This window comes from Physella acuta, unplaced genomic scaffold (assembly GCF_028476545.2).
Source record: "Physella acuta isolate Inbredline_101_S28 unplaced genomic scaffold, ASM2847654v3 ptg001160l, whole genome shotgun sequence".
Lineage (NCBI taxonomy): Eukaryota > Metazoa > Mollusca > Gastropoda > Physidae > Physella > Physella acuta.
In genome coordinates, this window is record NW_026732677.1 from 320,361 (window position 1) to 337,500 (window position 17,140).

At 38.0% G+C, this 17,140-nt stretch overlaps 1 protein-coding gene across 1 annotated transcript; it reads left to right on the forward strand.

The window, feature by feature from the left end:
- Positions 1 to 2,612: 2,612 nt before the first annotated feature.
- Positions 2,613 to 5,638, forward strand: LOC131956568 (uncharacterized). The gene is made up of 5 exons (XM_059321088.1): positions 2,613 to 2,712; positions 3,531 to 3,677; positions 4,279 to 4,434; positions 4,898 to 4,994; positions 5,464 to 5,638. The coding sequence occupies exons 1-5, from the start codon at positions 2,613 to 2,615 to the stop codon at positions 5,636 to 5,638; spliced, it is 675 nt and encodes a 224-aa protein (XP_059177071.1).
- Positions 5,639 to 17,140: the final 11,502 nt, after the last annotated feature.

Consider the following 17,140-nt stretch of genomic DNA (forward strand, 5'->3'; position numbering starts at 1 on the left):
GTGCTTGCATTAGGATTTGTTTTCGTTTGCTTTTTTGTTTGCGTTAGTGTTTGTGTTTTCTTTGTGTTTGTGGTTGGGTTTGTCTTTGCTTTTGTTTTTGTGTTTTCGTTTGTGTTTGTTTTGTGTTAGTGTTATATTTGCGTTTTTAGTGTGTTTTGGTTGGTTGCGGTTAGGGTGGGCAATGCCGGATAAATGCTGATTACTAAACACACAATTTATGGTCCTTTACAGATACGCTTTCCGAGATGCCAGTGCAGGGTCTGGCTGGGACGGCTAGTATATATATATATATATATATATATATATATATATATATATATATATATATATATATATATATATATATATATATATATATAAACACAGACAAACACAGACACACGTATAAATATACATATATATATATATATATATATATATATATATATATATATATATATATATATATATATATATATATATATATAAAGATTCATACGATGCGATCACTTTATGTGGAGCCGCACTAGAAAATCACCTACCTCCAGCTGCCCTTGAGGAATTTGTTAGGCTGATCAAACCAGGAGGGTAAGAGAAATGTCCTTCAATATTATAATAGACGCACCTCCTATCTCCTACCTATGATTGACTTATATTATATTATATAATTGGTGTACTCTGTGCCCAAACTCTGTCTCTATCATCTGCTTTGTTGATTTAGCTTATATTATATGACCCACCCCCATCTCAACCTCGTAACAGATATATTTTATTTCGTATTAATTCCAGCACGTTTTTTTTAATCCGTCCATTTTGTTCCAGTTATTTTATCAACGTGGTCCGGGCATCGTCGTTAGTCTCTGCTGATTATGGGAAACAATATGAGAACAAAGTCTCAGACCTAGTGGAGAATGGGAAATGGGCGCTGTACGGACGCATGAAATTCCCGAAATACATGACATGTATTGATGGGATTGTTGATGTCTACCAAGTGTTGTAGCTTAAGCTCAGAAACGTTTGTTGGTCATCTTATTAAAATAAATGTTGTCTGTTTCATTACAATTGTTTTTTTAAGACAGTTTTACTGCCTTACATTATTGTTTATGCCATTAATTACAATGGATGATCCAGATGGGAAAAACAGCAACAGTACACATCAATAAAGTATCGCCATCAGCAACAACGTAGCAGAAAACCAACAATACAGACAAAACAATGGATAAAAACCCTAGCCCACAAACAACCCAGCAAGCATATTTAGAGCTGACACCACCAGCCTTCAAAAAGAAAAGAAATGATGATCAAGATAACCCTGCAACAACCAACACATCTACAGCAGATAAGGGAAACTATATAGAGGCAATCAACTCCCTACCCAAAGTACCTATCAACAAGCAAAAACTAAACCGCTGCACACAAGGCGACCTCTCATTCAGCGAAACAAAAGAAGAACACTTAGACAAGGCACACAGCAACGTTTTATATTGCAGAATCTGCAAAAAAAAATGTCAGTGGACATGTTAGATCATTTCTCAACCAACCATCCCAAAGCCATAGCCTACCAATGCTCCTACTGCGAAGGAATGCACGCAGCATTCACGTCGAAGGTGCCAATAAAATTACACCTCCAGAGTTGCAGAATATTAGTAGTTTGGAATTTCATATGCGTTTTTTTTTTTGAGAAATCGGAAATAGCGTAAATTACTACTTCCGGTCAAACGGAAATTTCTCAAACTTTGAAAGATAGCAGACAATTAGATCTTTTACGTATATCTGAACTTTCGTTTATCTATCTGAAACAGTACTCAAGGTATAGGCCTAGGCTTTTGAAAAATCAAAAGTAGAATAATTTCCACTTCCGTTTATCGGAAATGGCTGAAAAGTTGAAACAGAACTACACATTTCATATAATACTTATATATGCAATTTCATAAACCTAGCTGTAACGATACTCAAGTTATGGTGTTCACAGTCACGTACACGCATACACACAGGCAAACAGAATTGAAAAGCCCAGTTTTTCCGATTCGATTACGCGTAAAACGCCAAAATTTTGATAAATATGGATTTATAATTTTTGCCTGATTGAAATAAGTCCCCTATACTCCCTATATGACGAAATACTGAGAAGTAAAAAGGAGAAAACTGTCAAAATTTGACAAGATTTTTGTGCACAATACTTCCTCTATACTCTGCATACGAGAAGGTAAAAATGTATTAAAATAAGTGATCTTTTAAAAGCTTTAAAAAAATCGTATTTGTACAGTAATGAATTGTGTAACTTTCTTCAAATTGAATTTTCCGTAACCCAAATATATATCTGATATGCAGAGCACATAGAAAATTATTAAAATATCAATCTTATATATTCAATCTCAAAATTCAAAGCACCTTATTTGTTTACAATCGAAGACATTCCTAATTACTTGGATTATTCTTAGTATATGCTATTTTCACATCAAATTAATTTAAGGTAAAATGTATTTATAATACTTTTGATTTTATACTACAGTAAGGTGGTTTTACTCTTGGAGTAGATATTGGTTTCTGATAGTCAGGAACGGAGGGAAGAAAGCTAATACGTAAGCCATTTGAAGCAGGTCTACAAATTGTATAATTGTAATATAACGAACATGGACAAAAACGTCCAAAGAACCCCTGAGGAGGAAGAGGCGGACAATTTTATCATCGGCTTTCATACGCCAGGCAAGGGCATCAAGCAATGCATACAAGGTGAGAAATAATCAATTTTTTTACCTCTGCTGCTACATTACATGTGCTTGTGGTTCTAACATTAGATGTGTTAGTGCTTTTCATTAGATGGAGTGGTGCTTCTATCATTACATGTGCTTGTTCCTATTTCATTAGATGTGCTGGTGTATTTCTGTAAGGCTAGTCGTGATATAATTAGATACAGTGGTGCTTCTATTATTCGATACTGACATTCAATAAAAATGGTTTTAAACACGTATCTTACTTTTTGTGAAATTTACCAATAAAGTATTATGTTAAAATATTGGACCATTATTGTTTGCAGCTCATTGAACAAGCATTTGAATTACATTGCATGTACGTTTTTTCACACTATATGTGCATTTTTATTTCATTACTAGTGTAAATTATCTAGCTCCATTTGAATTTTCGCCTGATTACAAAGGCGTACCTTCTCTTTCTGTGTAATATTATTTAACACTCTATATTTGGAGCAAAGCAAATGACAATACCCAATTCAGCAACATCTACTTATTGGCAAAACAACATGCCTTATATAGCAACAACCACTATCATTTACAATACGACGTGCTTAATACAGCGTTACCCATAATCATCTACAAAACAACGAGTCTCATACAGCAACAACCACTATCATACACACAACTACATGCCTAATACAGCAACAACCACTATCATACACAAAACTACATGCCTAATACAGCAACAACCACTATCATACACAAAACTACATGCCTAATACAGCAACAACCACTATCATACACAAAACTACATGCCTAATACAGCAAAAACCAGTAACGAGTGCTATCAACCAACAGAATACGAGGACGTTGAGAAGGTGAAGCTCTACGAAAAGATGGCATCAAGACACAACTACAGCGGTCCACTCTACTGTGCTGACATGTTGTCTGGTCTCATCCAGGACAGAGCCAATGCCCTGGTGCTAGACGTCGGTGCTGGGACAGGTACGTCACTCTTACGTCACGGTCAGGTTAACATTGATTCAGTGGTTACGTAATTAAATTGGTGGAGACTCAGACTTCGGATTTTCTTGCGTTGAATGCATTGATCTATCGTTAATATGCGTATATAGAAATGACTGTTTGTATTTTTACCCCACCCCCTCCCATCCTTACATCTTCTCAACTCTACCCCTCGGTTGAACCGCTAAAATTAATTTCGTAAACAATTTTGGAAGCGTATCTGTTTTCTAATTGATAGCCAATCTATTAAAAAAAATAGTTTATTATTAACTTCTGTAGATTTTTTTCCGAGATCTTATATTTTACAAGAAAATTAAATATTCGATAATTTATAAACATTGTAGGTTACATATAAAGTAATATCAAGAAGCAATCCTAAATCTACCCATTAAAGTTTATCATGATTTTAAAAAAAAATAGGTAAAGGCCACTTACAGTAGCGATTCTAAAAAGTAAAAAAAAAAGAAAAATTGATTCAGTTAATGTAGTAGTTACGCTGTAGTGGTACACTGTTAAATAATGCAGTGGCATTTGAAGAAATCATTTCATATAAATTTAGCCTGACACTGTTTCTTTTTTTCAGGCTGGGTGGGTGAAGAGCTACACAAGCGAGGCTTCAGGAAAATTGTAGCACACGACGGTGCTCAGGCTATGCTGGACATCTGCAAGGAGAAGAACGTCTACTCGTCCCTCATCTGTAGTATCGTTGACGAGGGCTACAAGTTCCCTGTGAAAAACGGTAAGCCAGCAACTAATTTTCCTGTGTAAAACAGTAAACCAGCATCCAATGTTGCTATGAAATAGGGTAATCTAGCAACCAAGTTCACTGTACAAAAATTGTATGAATGCTTTGACAGTCAGTCATGTTTTGATTTAATCTTGACAAGTTCTCGTGAAAACAGTATAGTCCTCGAGTTCCATGTGAAAACGGTGAGCCAGTGCTGAAATTCATTCATGTTTTACCATTGTGACAACTTTCTCGTGGGAAAAGTTAAGCTAGTACTGACAGTCAGTCCTGTTTGGATTTAACTTTGACTGGTTCCCCGTTAAGAGGGTAACTAAATTTGGCTGTAAACAAGATACTTATTTCACTGTGACAATATCTTTACACGTTTGAAGTAACCCCACATAATATGTACATAACTTCACTATAACTCATGTTCAAGTTATGTGTACTAACGTTCACTACAAATCTTGTACAGACACGTACGACGCTGTGACCATCTGCGGTGCCGTGTGTGAGAACCATCTGCCACCATCTTGTCAGGCAGAGTTGATCAGGATCGCCAAGTCCGGGGGGTGAGTACCGGATGGGAGGGGGTGGGGGAGAAATATCAAGCACGGGGTTAAGTATGGGATGGTGGGGAGGGTATTCAAGTATTCGAGTATCAAGGTCGTTAAGCAAAGGGGGGAATTATCAGAGATCACTTTGTCGGGGGGGGGGGGGTGATTTTCAGGATTACGAATCCCGAGCTGGAGGAGGAATGTCAGTGAATCACTAAGGCAGGCACTGAATCCTCAACACTACAACAATAGCTGTTTCAATACTTAAATTGCAGAATTTGATTTTTTAAATGAATTGTTCAATGCGGGTCAAACTAAAAAAAAAATTACATTAGCACCGTCAGATAGGCTATTTAATGGTATCATCAACGGCTACACAAATCTTTATCCACTTTTATCATCAATGTCTATCAATAGATCAGACAAATATTTCCCTAGTTTTATCGTTAACGTCTACCACTAGGCCAAACTTATATTTCCCCAGATTTATCGTAAACGTGTTCCGTGCGACAGTGCTGAACCTGGACTACGGACGGGCTTGGGAAAACGAGGCCAAGAGGCTGGTCAGTGAGAAGAAGTGGACATTGTACGGCAGGCTGATGGCCCCTGGCTTCTCCAATGTCGTCGATGGTTTGGTCGACATTTACCAAGTCAACTAACGCTAGTGTCCCATGGACGTTTAAAAACCAAGGACACTTTTCCATCCGCTTTTTAAATCCAAAGAACATTTCTTTGAATGTCCTTGAATACATTTGATACTTCTCAAAGTGTATGCATCGATCAAACGCTTTTTAATGCACAGCTTAGCTATAGTCTTACGTATTGTATACATTTTATTTCGTATTTATTATAAATCAATAATTTTAAAAGCGGATATTTAAAAAGCTACTTGCTGATAATATACATAAATCGTCACTAATTTTGTGGTATTTTGTGATTTAAAATTAAGGTGTTTTGGGGCTTTTTAATGAGGCAATCAATTAATAGCTTATAATATTATTATACTAGTAGGGCTATACATCACTTATTTCTGTATTTTTATGTTTTACTAACTTTTATGGTAGAGTTTTACATTTTTACATCATATACTAAACGTTAAAATGTATAGCCATCTCCAAGCTAGAAGATTATATATATATTTTATTGCTTTGAAAAAAAAGCGAAACGGTATACAGTGGACACTGTAGAGCCAGCTGGATGACTTGGACTTTGCTGACGACCTGGCCCTTCTTTCACACACGCAACAGCACATTTATTCTACATGCCTGGGCCTTAACATCCACAGAGGGAAAAGTAAAGTTCTTAAAGTCAATGCATCAAGCAGCACCCCTATAACATTGGCAGAAGAAACCCTAGAAGAAGTGGATAGATTCACCTACCTTGTAAGTATTGTTGATAAACAGGGTGGGACAGAAGCAGACATACAAATAAGGACGGGCAAGACAAGAGCAGTCTTCGACCAACTAAAAATGTTTGGGGTTCGGAAGATTTTACTCTTGGAGTAAAAATCCGGATCTTCAACACACTAATAAAACCTGTTTTACCCTATGGAGCTGAGACATGGAGAATAAGAAGAAAATACAATCATTTAAAAACGCATGTCTCAGAAAGATCATGCGAATATGCTGGCGTAACTCCATCAGAAATGATGTTCTATGGCAACGGACAAATCAACTGCCAGCTAAAGTAGAGTTCCTCAAGAGAAAATGGAAATGGATTGGCCACACACTCAGGAAGCCTGTATCCAGCATAACAAGACAGGCCCTCACCTGGAATCCACAAGGCAGGAGGAGAAGAGGTAGACCAAGAAAGACCTGGAGACGTGACCTGGAAGAAAACACCAAGAAGATTGGATACACTTGGGGACAGTTGGAGAGACTAGCCCAGGACAGAGATGCATGGAAAGCTCTTGCCAGCGGCCTATGTCCTAGGAGGGGCGTCAGGCAAACATAACCTAACCTAACAAGCCAGGAGATTTATATATGTTTTATTGCTTTGAAAAACAAAATCTATTTATGTTGCAATGAACTTATGTAAATTATTCAATGAATTTGTTTATTTAAGGGTTTTTTTAAATAAAAAAATAAGAATCGTTTTTTTTAAATAATTTTTTTAAGAATATTTTGTAAAATATTAAATTTTATAAAAAATTACTTTTAAAAAAATAACAAAGCGTTGGTATCTAAAAATCTATTAGAGGTATTATGAACACCATTATTTGATCAACGTTTTTTAATTATTTCACCAAAAGAAACAATTTTTGTTTCATTTCCCTTCAATATAAAAGATTTTCTACTGTATTGTAACCAAAAATAAAATATAGAATAAATGGCTTTTGAGTTTGTGAAAGCCATTAGTTTATATTTATTACTAGCTACTGTGAAATACCTATCTGTATGGACCAAGACTAATGTTATTATTAAGCAGCATATACCCGGCATCTCCTGTGTTTAGGAAATTTGACTTTTTTGTGAGATCGGCTTCCGGCACCCAAAAATTTACATGTATCGCTACAAGCCTCAGCTCACTGTGAAATTTCATACAGCTCCCTCCTCCCCGAAATTCAACCCAACTAAACATCCATGATAACAATTGAACCATTTAAAAGTCCAATATTTGTCGATTTTATACTAATTTTTACGTTAGGACATTTCATTTGTTGATCTAATTAATCTTTAATCAATATGGGGCTACTAACACTATTTTTTTTTGTTTTCATCAAATCGCCAAGAAACTTTGGCTGGATAAAATACAAAATGAACAGAATATTTATATTATTTTCAACCATACATCATAAGCAGCAGTTGACTTCTTCGTTTAACTCCATTGTAACTCCACTGATAATTTTTGCATAGGGGCCCGAAAATCGTAGCTACGCCGCTGCTTCTAATCTATAGTATATCATACAGTTTAAAACGAACGTAGGCGCCATAGCGCCATAGCGCTCACATGAAGGCCCTGGGTGCCAAAATAGCACCCTGTCGGGGCGCCGGAAAACGCCCTAGTTTTGATTTAGTAAACGACCATAGTAACTCCTTTTACCCACTGTCGGGAGACTTTAACATGATGCTAGAGCAAAAAGACATGACGGAATCCCAAATAACATCGAAAAGAAGAATCACGACAGACAGACAACACTTAGAGACATTGACAGATACTATTTAAACGAAACGGCTCAAAGACGCCTACACACGAACAAGCTATAGGGACGCAGAAGTAACACATCACAGCTCTACAAACCACAGCGCGGTTAGATTGGACAGCATCTACGTTCACGATAACATCAGAGTAGCCAAATTAAAACATCTTGTTCAACCACTGACATACACAGATCATAAAGCAATTTCATTGTAGCAAGACATCACCCCCACATTAAAGGAAAAATACGCATATTGGAATTTTAATAACATTTTGTTAGACAACGTCAGATACATTATAGAAATCAAAGATATTATAGAAGACCTGCACTCAGTAGCCGGTGGTTATCTTGGGGCGCCCAACCTTTACTACTGCTGATGCGCTGGAGGAGACCCTTTATTCGATGTTGTAATTAATTTTAGTATTCCTCCATATCCGTAGTGGGTGGCGCTTATTAAAACGAATACAGGCGCCATAGTGCTCATGGGGGAGCCCTGGGAGTACTGGGTTACACGACCGCTTGGGGGCCCAACAATAGTAAACGAACAGAAGAATATTAAAACCTCTTTTAGAATATTTTTATTGTAAACAAAGAACAGCAAAACAAAATAAACTGCATACATACGCAGCTAGAAAACTCACAAACATATAAATACAAAGGAGCCCAAGTTAGAAGATGACTAGACACGTTAGGTATAAAAGAACCAACCCATTATTCCACGAAGTCTAACGAACACAGCACACCAATTTATGAGACGATTGGGACAATACTATAGTGAGTGACAAACGAAGGACTTAACACAGGACGTGACAAAACTCAAAACTTGCTCAACCAAACCAGTTGAAAGGTCAGCAACAGGGACCTGCCTGCACAACCGACCTACAGAGGACACGACCTTAAAACCATGTAGCGACAGTTAGAAAACTGGTCTAAGGGAAATAACAACTACATTATATACGTTCTACACTAGGAGAAGTTCCATCCCTTGGTCTACACGACAGGAAAAGAAAAACAACTCACTAGACGCAATACTCCACAACTTTTCAAGCAACACAGACATTCCACCCCACTCACCAAACTTCTACACCTGACATAAATTTCAAATGAAGTCTTCTTTTTATACCATCATTCGAGTGTAAGAAATATGCACGACTTTTCTGTTTCTTTTTAAATCTGGAGTTGTTTACCTGGGTTCCTATTGTTTGGTAGGTTCTTCAAGAACAAAGTTGCACAAACATTGTTTTTTCTTATCATAAATTCGAATACTACAATATTCTTTGCAAATGTAGTGTCGATCTTCGTCGAATATGTTAGAATTGCAATTGAATCTACATATGCTGCTATGAACTATTTTAGGATATTTAGCAGGAACTGTCTTGCCCTTTCTGGTAATGTACAACACACTATCATTGCGTGCCCTTTGCCTTGGGGGTCATCCATAAATGACGTCACACTCGTAGGGGGGAGGGGGGGTCCGTAATTTTGTGACGATGTGTGATGAGGGGGAGGGGGGGGGGGGGGTTAGATGTTGCGACGTCACATTTTTGCATTATAAAAAAGCAATGTTAGAAAACGAATTTTAGACGTTATTTCGCGTTTTAGATAACTGTTTTAATAAATTGTAATAGTTTAGACAAGATTTTGAAAAAATATCAATGTTTAAAAAAAATTCAACTGCAATTTTGAGGGGGGTTGTAGGTTGAGGTGTGACGTCATTTTAGGGGGGGGGTCTGGCTTTTTGTGACGAAGTGTGACGGAGGGGAGGGGGGGAGGTAAAAATCGTCAAAAAAAGCGTGACGTCATTTATGGATGACCCCTTGTGTACCGTTTCCAATTTTCATTTTTTTTTCTTTTTCTCCCAATTTTTTCGTTCTTGGTATCTGAAAGATTTCCATGCTCATCGCGCAGGATAGACTGATTGAGGCTAGCAGCTGTTTCAATATGATTAATTACTATTGCCTCTGCTATGGATGTCTTTGTGGTTACTGGGTCCAGTTGGTTAATCAAATATGAATCCCAGTTTACATCATCTACAGCATTTGAGCCTGCTGTTAATTCATGTGTGATTGCTGAATCACCAGATTTACATGAATTTGTCGTTTCATTGTACACATGGACGATCTGATTAGAGCAAGCTGTTTTAGTAGTGCATTGATCATTTGCGATAGCTGAATGAACTAATTGATATAAATTAGTAGTTTCAAAGTACAGTTGGACCAACTGATGGTACCTAGCTGTTTCAATGTGTTGATCAGGGCCAACTGTTTCAATGTGTTGATCAGGGCCAACTGTTTCAATGTGTTCATCAGGGCCAACTGTTTCAGTGTGTTGATCAGGGCCAACTGTTTCAATGTGTTCATCAGGGCCAACTGTTTCAATGTGTTGATCAGGGCCAACTGTTTCAGTGTGTTGATCAGGGCCAACTGTTTCAGTGAGTTGATCAGGGCCAACTGTTTCAGTGAGTTCATCAGGGCCAACTGTTTCAATGTGTTCATCAGGGCCAATTGTTTCAATGTGTTCATCAGGGCCAACTGTTTCAATGTGTTGATCAGGGCCAACTGTTTCAGTGAGTTGATCAGGGCCAACTGTTTCAATCTGTTGATCAGGGCCACTGTGTTGATCAGGGCCAACTGTTTCAATCTGTTGATCAGGGCCAACTGTTTCAATATGCTGATCAGGGCCAACTGTTTCAATGTGTTGATCAGGGCCAACTGTTTCAATCTGTTGATCAGGGCCAACTGTTTCAATGTGTTCATCAGGGCCAACTGTTTCAGTGAGTTCATCAGGGCCAACTGTTTCAGTGAGTTCATCAGGGCCAACTGTTTCAATGTGTTCATCAGGGCCAATTGTTTCAATGTGTTGATCAGGGCCAACTGTTTCAATATGCTGATCAGGGCCAACTGTTTCAATGTGTTGATCAGGGCCAACTGTTTCAATCTGTTGATCAGGGCCAACTGTTTCAATATGCTGATCAGGGCCAACTGTTTCAGTGAGTTGATCTGGGCCAACTGTTTCAATGTGTTGATCAGGGCCAACTGTTTCAATCTGTTGATCAGGGCCAACTGTTTCAATGTGTTCATCAGGGCCAACTGTTTCAGTGAGTTCATCAGGGCCAACTGTTTCAGTGAGTTCATCAGGGCCAACTGTTTCAGTGAGTTCATCAGGGCCAACTGTTTCAGTGAGTTCATCAGGGCCAACTGTTTCAGTGTGTTGATCAGGGCCAACTGTTTCAGTGTGTTGATCAGGGCCAACTGTTTCAGTGTGTTGATCAGGGCCAACTGTTTCAATCTGTTGATCAGGGCCAACTGTTTCAATATGTTGATCAGGGCCACTGTGTTGATCAGGGCCAACTGTTTCAGTGTGTTGATCAGGGCCAACTGTTTCAATGTGTTGATCAGGGCCACTGTGTTGATCAGGGCCAACTGTTTCAGTGAGTTGATCTGGGCCAACTGTTTCAATGTGTTGATCAGGGCCAACTGTTTCAATCTGTTGATCAGGGCCAACTGTTTCAATGTGTTCATCAGGGCCAACTGTTTCAGTGAGTTCATCAGGGCCAACTGTTTCAGTGAGTTCATCAGGGCCAACTGTTTCAGTGAGTTCATCAGGGCCAACTGTTTCAGTGAGTTCATCAGGGCCAACTGTTTCAGTGTGTTGATCAGGGCCAACTGTTTCAATGTGTTGATCAGGGCCACTGTGTTGATCAGGGCCAACTGTTTCAGTGTGTTGATCAGGGCCAACTGTTTCAATGTGTTGATCGGGGCCAACTGTTCCAATGTGTTGATCAGGGTGTAAACTGTCGTCCCGGACGTTGAAGATACTCGACCTTCACGCGCTACTAATTGTGTTTTGTAGCAAACTATTTTCAGTCACAGCATTGGTAGTGTCGAATTCACAAATTATGAATTACTGAAAAGTAGAAAATAAAACATTAAATATTAATAGGTTTTATCATTGTCGCCCACACACATTCGCATTCTGGCTGCACTGTTGATATGGTAATGAATGATTGTGTATGGGGCGCCTATTCGGCTATTCCAGGAAGATCATTAATTCACGGAAATTATATTCAGTTTAGCCAAAAATGTTATGCTATTGGTGTAGCGGGTGTTAATAAATTACGCAACAGCGTGCTTTATTGCCTGCAGAATGAAGGTAGATCAACCACGGCTATAGTAGATCTATATTGTTTTGATTTTTGTTTTACAAAAAAAAAAAAACACGAACAAGGCAAAGAGGAACAAAAAATATTTTTTTCTAATTTGGCCTTTTATTTTTATTTCATAGACTTCCTAAATGGCATTCGGGGATATGGCGGAAGTGCGATTTCGCAACAGTATCTTTGAAGCCGGAGTGTATTTTGAACGTGCTTTATCATCGATCTATTTTAGATGTGTTCTGTTCGTAGATCAGGCTAGCTTCTTATAAGTAAAGGAAAAACATACAATAAATACTATCGTGACACGGATATACCGGCTCAGGAGTTGAACTCCCATTAGTCAGGCAGGTCTCGACGTAGCGAACTCCAATTAACTGGCTTGTGTGGACTGAAACAGTTTCACGTAAAAATTGGTTTGATAGTTACATGTTGGTCGCTTTTCACCGTATCCTACCAACTGGTACCCAGCTTTATCGTGGCGGGGGGGGGGGGGGGGGCGTGTTCGGACCTAAAAACAAGCTTGGGACACGTCAATGCCTTCACGTACAAAGCCGACAATGCCGGGAAGCTGACCCGTAGTCAGCCACGCACGGCCGTGCCGGTTACTTGTTGAAGATGAGAGGGAGCTTGATCCTAGCGTCACATAGAGGCTTCACCGACATTACTCTCTGGCGTGTACTTTACCGTTTGTCGGGCCTAGGCTTTTCTTCCTCTCCAATAAATATTAAATGAGTTATCAGCTTTGAACTAGGTAAACGTAGTATACATTACAATTAATATTATTTTGGTTGACGTTCTCAAGACAGCGAGAACTAGTGGTTGATGAGAGGGGCCCCACCAGATCAATGCTAGAGGCTTCAACTCACGAACAACATGTCAGATAATAATTAAATTAATTTTTTAATTAAATGAAATATCATTGATAGTAACCCACACTCATGATCATCATCATCTTTTTCCCGTTAGCGCCCAAAGACACATTGACTGCATCTTTTTCAGTGACCTCGGCACGTGAAGGGACTTTTGACGGATGGGTGTTTGACTTACGTTGGGGAAAGTTAAAGTGGCTTGGTATAATGCTGACTAGGACATTTCTTCATATACGCCAAGGTTAAAAAAAAACAGAAATTCTGCTTGTTCTGTGGTCACTAAGTCTTTAGAGGAATTGTTGTTTAATCGTGTTAATACCAAGGTGGTTACTCGGATGAGATAAAGTTGACCATTAAAAAGATACACACATGTTTGTCTTGTAAAATTGTAACATATTTTTTTCCACATATAGCCTGCATTTCAATATTTTTAAAAAAATTCATAACTAAAAAACTAAAGAGTATAAGTAGTTTATTTATTCACAGACCATCTGTTACTAACGAGACAAAGACGACTGGAATAATTCTGGCTATAACTTGTAATATTTTTTTTAGTCTACGCATGTAAATTTATTTGGCAGAGCGGCTAAAATGTATGCGATAAGAAGGATAAAGTGACAATTTCACATAATGAAATTCTCTGTCAAAGGCCATGCGGGAAATGCGCACAATGTGGGCGGTATGCGACTTTACGACATGCAGGCGAAAGCCTTTATACATTATAATGTCTTGACCGTTAAACTACACACGCACATACCAGTGGTGGGAGAAGAAGAAAAAACTCCACCCTGCAAAAAACTTTATTTGGCCCTCCTTGCACACACACACAACCACACACACACACACACATATATATATATATATATATATATATATATATATATATATATATATATATATATATATATATATATATGTGTGTGTGTGTGTAGACTGTCTCATTAAATTTTAAGTTCATTACAAACAGTTATTTCCTATTTTAGTTATTTAACGTATTTCATTGGAAAGTATATCCATCTTGAGACAACAAATTTAACAAAAATATGCTCAATCTCATTACAGGCCTGATATATTAATAATTTAAAAACGATTGTATCTCATTTATACTTTTCATTGTTGTCTGTAAACTGCCGTCACGGCCGGGATGGGGGGGGGGGGGGGGGGGGGAGGGGGGGAAGGGGGAAAGAGAAAGGAGGGTGGAGGGTGAGGATAATCGTCCTTTCACGATTTACTGATAGTATTTTAAAGCAAAATATTTCAGTCGCAGCATTGGTAGTTGTCAAATTCACAAAATTATGAATTACTGAGAAGTAGAACATAAAACAACTAAATAGCGGCGTACGATACGCCGCGGGTCGGCTGTTGTTATATAATTGAACATACCCTCACCTTATATAATTTCCTACAGTACCATCTCACGTCATTGCTCACAGCAACACCTCACATAAGTAACCACAAAATTGCATCATCTTTTTCGATTGCACAATCCAATGGACCTCACTAATACTTCCCTAATGAGCAACCGCTCTTTTTTTTGACGTTAAGATATGTAAACTAACATTCGCGAAGACAAGTTTACCAAACTAATGAATTTTTTCTACCCACTTAGGTAATATAAACGTATATCATGAAACTTTAAAGCGCATCCAATTAAAAAAAAAAGCATTGAAACTCTCTCACTCTCTGTTTATTGTAATAATTAGTTCAATATGTCACACACTTTCACACACTCACACACACTCTCTCTCACACACACACAAACACACACAAACACACAAACACCCACAAACATACATACACACACATAACCCCTATCTCTCATACATGCACGAACACACACACACACACAAACTTAAACACACACATACACACACCTAACCACTCTCTCTCTCTCTCTCTCTCTCACACACACACACACACAAACATACACACAACCTCTCTCACTGCACTCTATGGCTAATGGAGCGTGATCACGTATTCACTCCCTCACTTGCTGTCTTACTCTACAATTATCGAATTGCGATAATTAATTTACGGAGACTTTAATTAATATGCATTGACGTTGTTATCCACACAAGTACAGCTACATAATAATATGGTAAAATAAATAATTCGAAAAAATATTAAAAGGTGAAAGCCGTCACATTTGAGTTTTATGCGACGGCTCTTATTAGCCAATCGACAGTGTGACGTCACTTTAATATATAAAAGTAACAGTTGGTGGTTCTGCAAACATACCTCGCATTAAAATATTGTATGAAGAGCTGTTGGTTTCAAGTGAAACGTAAGTCACATTTTATATTATTTGTTAAGACTTCGTTGTTCGTGTAATAGTTTTTTTTATTTATGGGAAATAACATATTTAATATATTGTTCTCTTCTTACCGCATACATGTAAATTACAGCGTTAGTTTGCTGACGTAAAAATAATTCACCTTTGTAGAAATAACTGGCTTCTCTTTACGGGGCTTTTGAAAGACGTAAGATGATGATTAAAAAATATTTCTTACATTACAATTTACAAAATATTTACATGGAAGGCCTAAACATTTAGATTTATATATACTTTATATGAAAGTGCATGCAGTGGCGCAGCGAGGTCGGGTGTCACCCGGTGCGGCACTTAATGGGGTCACCCCCCAAAGGTGTTGCGACCCTTCCCGGGGACAAACTTTCAAGTTTTCGATTTGCACCCCCCCCCTCAAACTTTCGATTTGCACCCCCCTCCCTCAAACTTTCGATTTGCACCCCCCCCCCCTCAAATTTTTTTTCTATATATTTTGCTATTTTCTGCCTTGGTGTCACCACCCTAAATCGTGTCACCCGGTGCAGTCCGCACCCCCCCCCTCCCTCGCCACGCCCCTGAGTGCATGTATAAAGTCCCGACAGTGTGAGGTATGATCCTGAATACTATTTGTGCACATCGAATTTTGAGAGCAGCTTCGAACTATGAAGGATCGGTTTTTAAAATACGCCACTGGCCTGTGTGGTGGGGGAGAGGATGGGGTGGGTGGGTTGAGGAATCTTTTATTTCTGACGTTCAGCTACGTCAGATATTTTGTGTGGAAAAATGCATGAAACTATTTTGAAACATATCATGGCCTTGATAATGTGTGTATCTGTACGTAATTCATTCGCCCAACTTCAGGTATTTGAAAAACCTGCTTGTCTGACATCGACAAACGTTGAATTTAAAAAATGTCTGGCCCAAATGACGTCTATCAACACGAGGAGTTTATGTTGAAGTTTCAGAAACCTGGCATGGGAACTGAGGCTGCTATTGAAGGTAATGTGTAGCGGTGACAGGTCGGGTGTTACTCGGAATGGTAGGTTCGACTGTCACCCTCCCCGTCTCTCTCTCTCTCTCTCTCTCTCTCTCTCTCTCTCTCTCTCTCTCTCTCTCTCTCTCTCTCTCTCTCTCTCTATATATATATATATATATATATATATATATATATATATATGTATGTATATATAAGACGAACTCATTTCTGATTTACGATGCTTATTTTGCAAATTACGATCTTTAATTATTTAAAGTGTGTTTGCATATATGTATATATATATATATATATATATATATATATATATATATATATATATATATATATATATATATATATATATATATACATATATGCAAACACACTTTAAATAATTAAAGATCGTAATTTGCAAAATAAGCATCGTAAATCAGAAATGAGTTCGTCTTGGTGTCACCCCCACCCCTCCATTGCCAATAACGGTTTATGAGGTATTCGACTTTTATCAGGCTGTACCTCACCACTCTTGCCATACATGAAAATTGAATCGTCCGTTGAAAATAAACTTTCTCGCGGCTCTCAAATAAAATAAAACGTTTGCAGCATTCTAGACCTTTAATCTGTTTTGACAAAGGTTAGTCAAATATAACGTGGACATATTTTTAATATGGAGGTTAAAAAATAATGGAAAAAAAGGTAACTTTTCAAAAAAATGTGGACATTAAGAAAAAAAA

Bases quoted from the DNA above. Each gene is read 5' to 3' on its own strand.
- LOC131956568 (XM_059321088.1), top strand. From the start codon at position 2,613: ATGGACAAAAACGTCCAAAGAACCCCTGAGGAGGAAGAGGCGGACAAT. The intron at 2,713-3,530 runs GTGAGAAATAAT...ATCAACCAACAG, and splicing joins CATCAAGCAATGCATACAAG to AATACGAGGACGTTGAGAAG. The intron at 4,435-4,897 runs GTAAGCCAGCAA...AATCTTGTACAG, and splicing joins CAAGTTCCCTGTGAAAAACG to ACACGTACGACGCTGTGACC.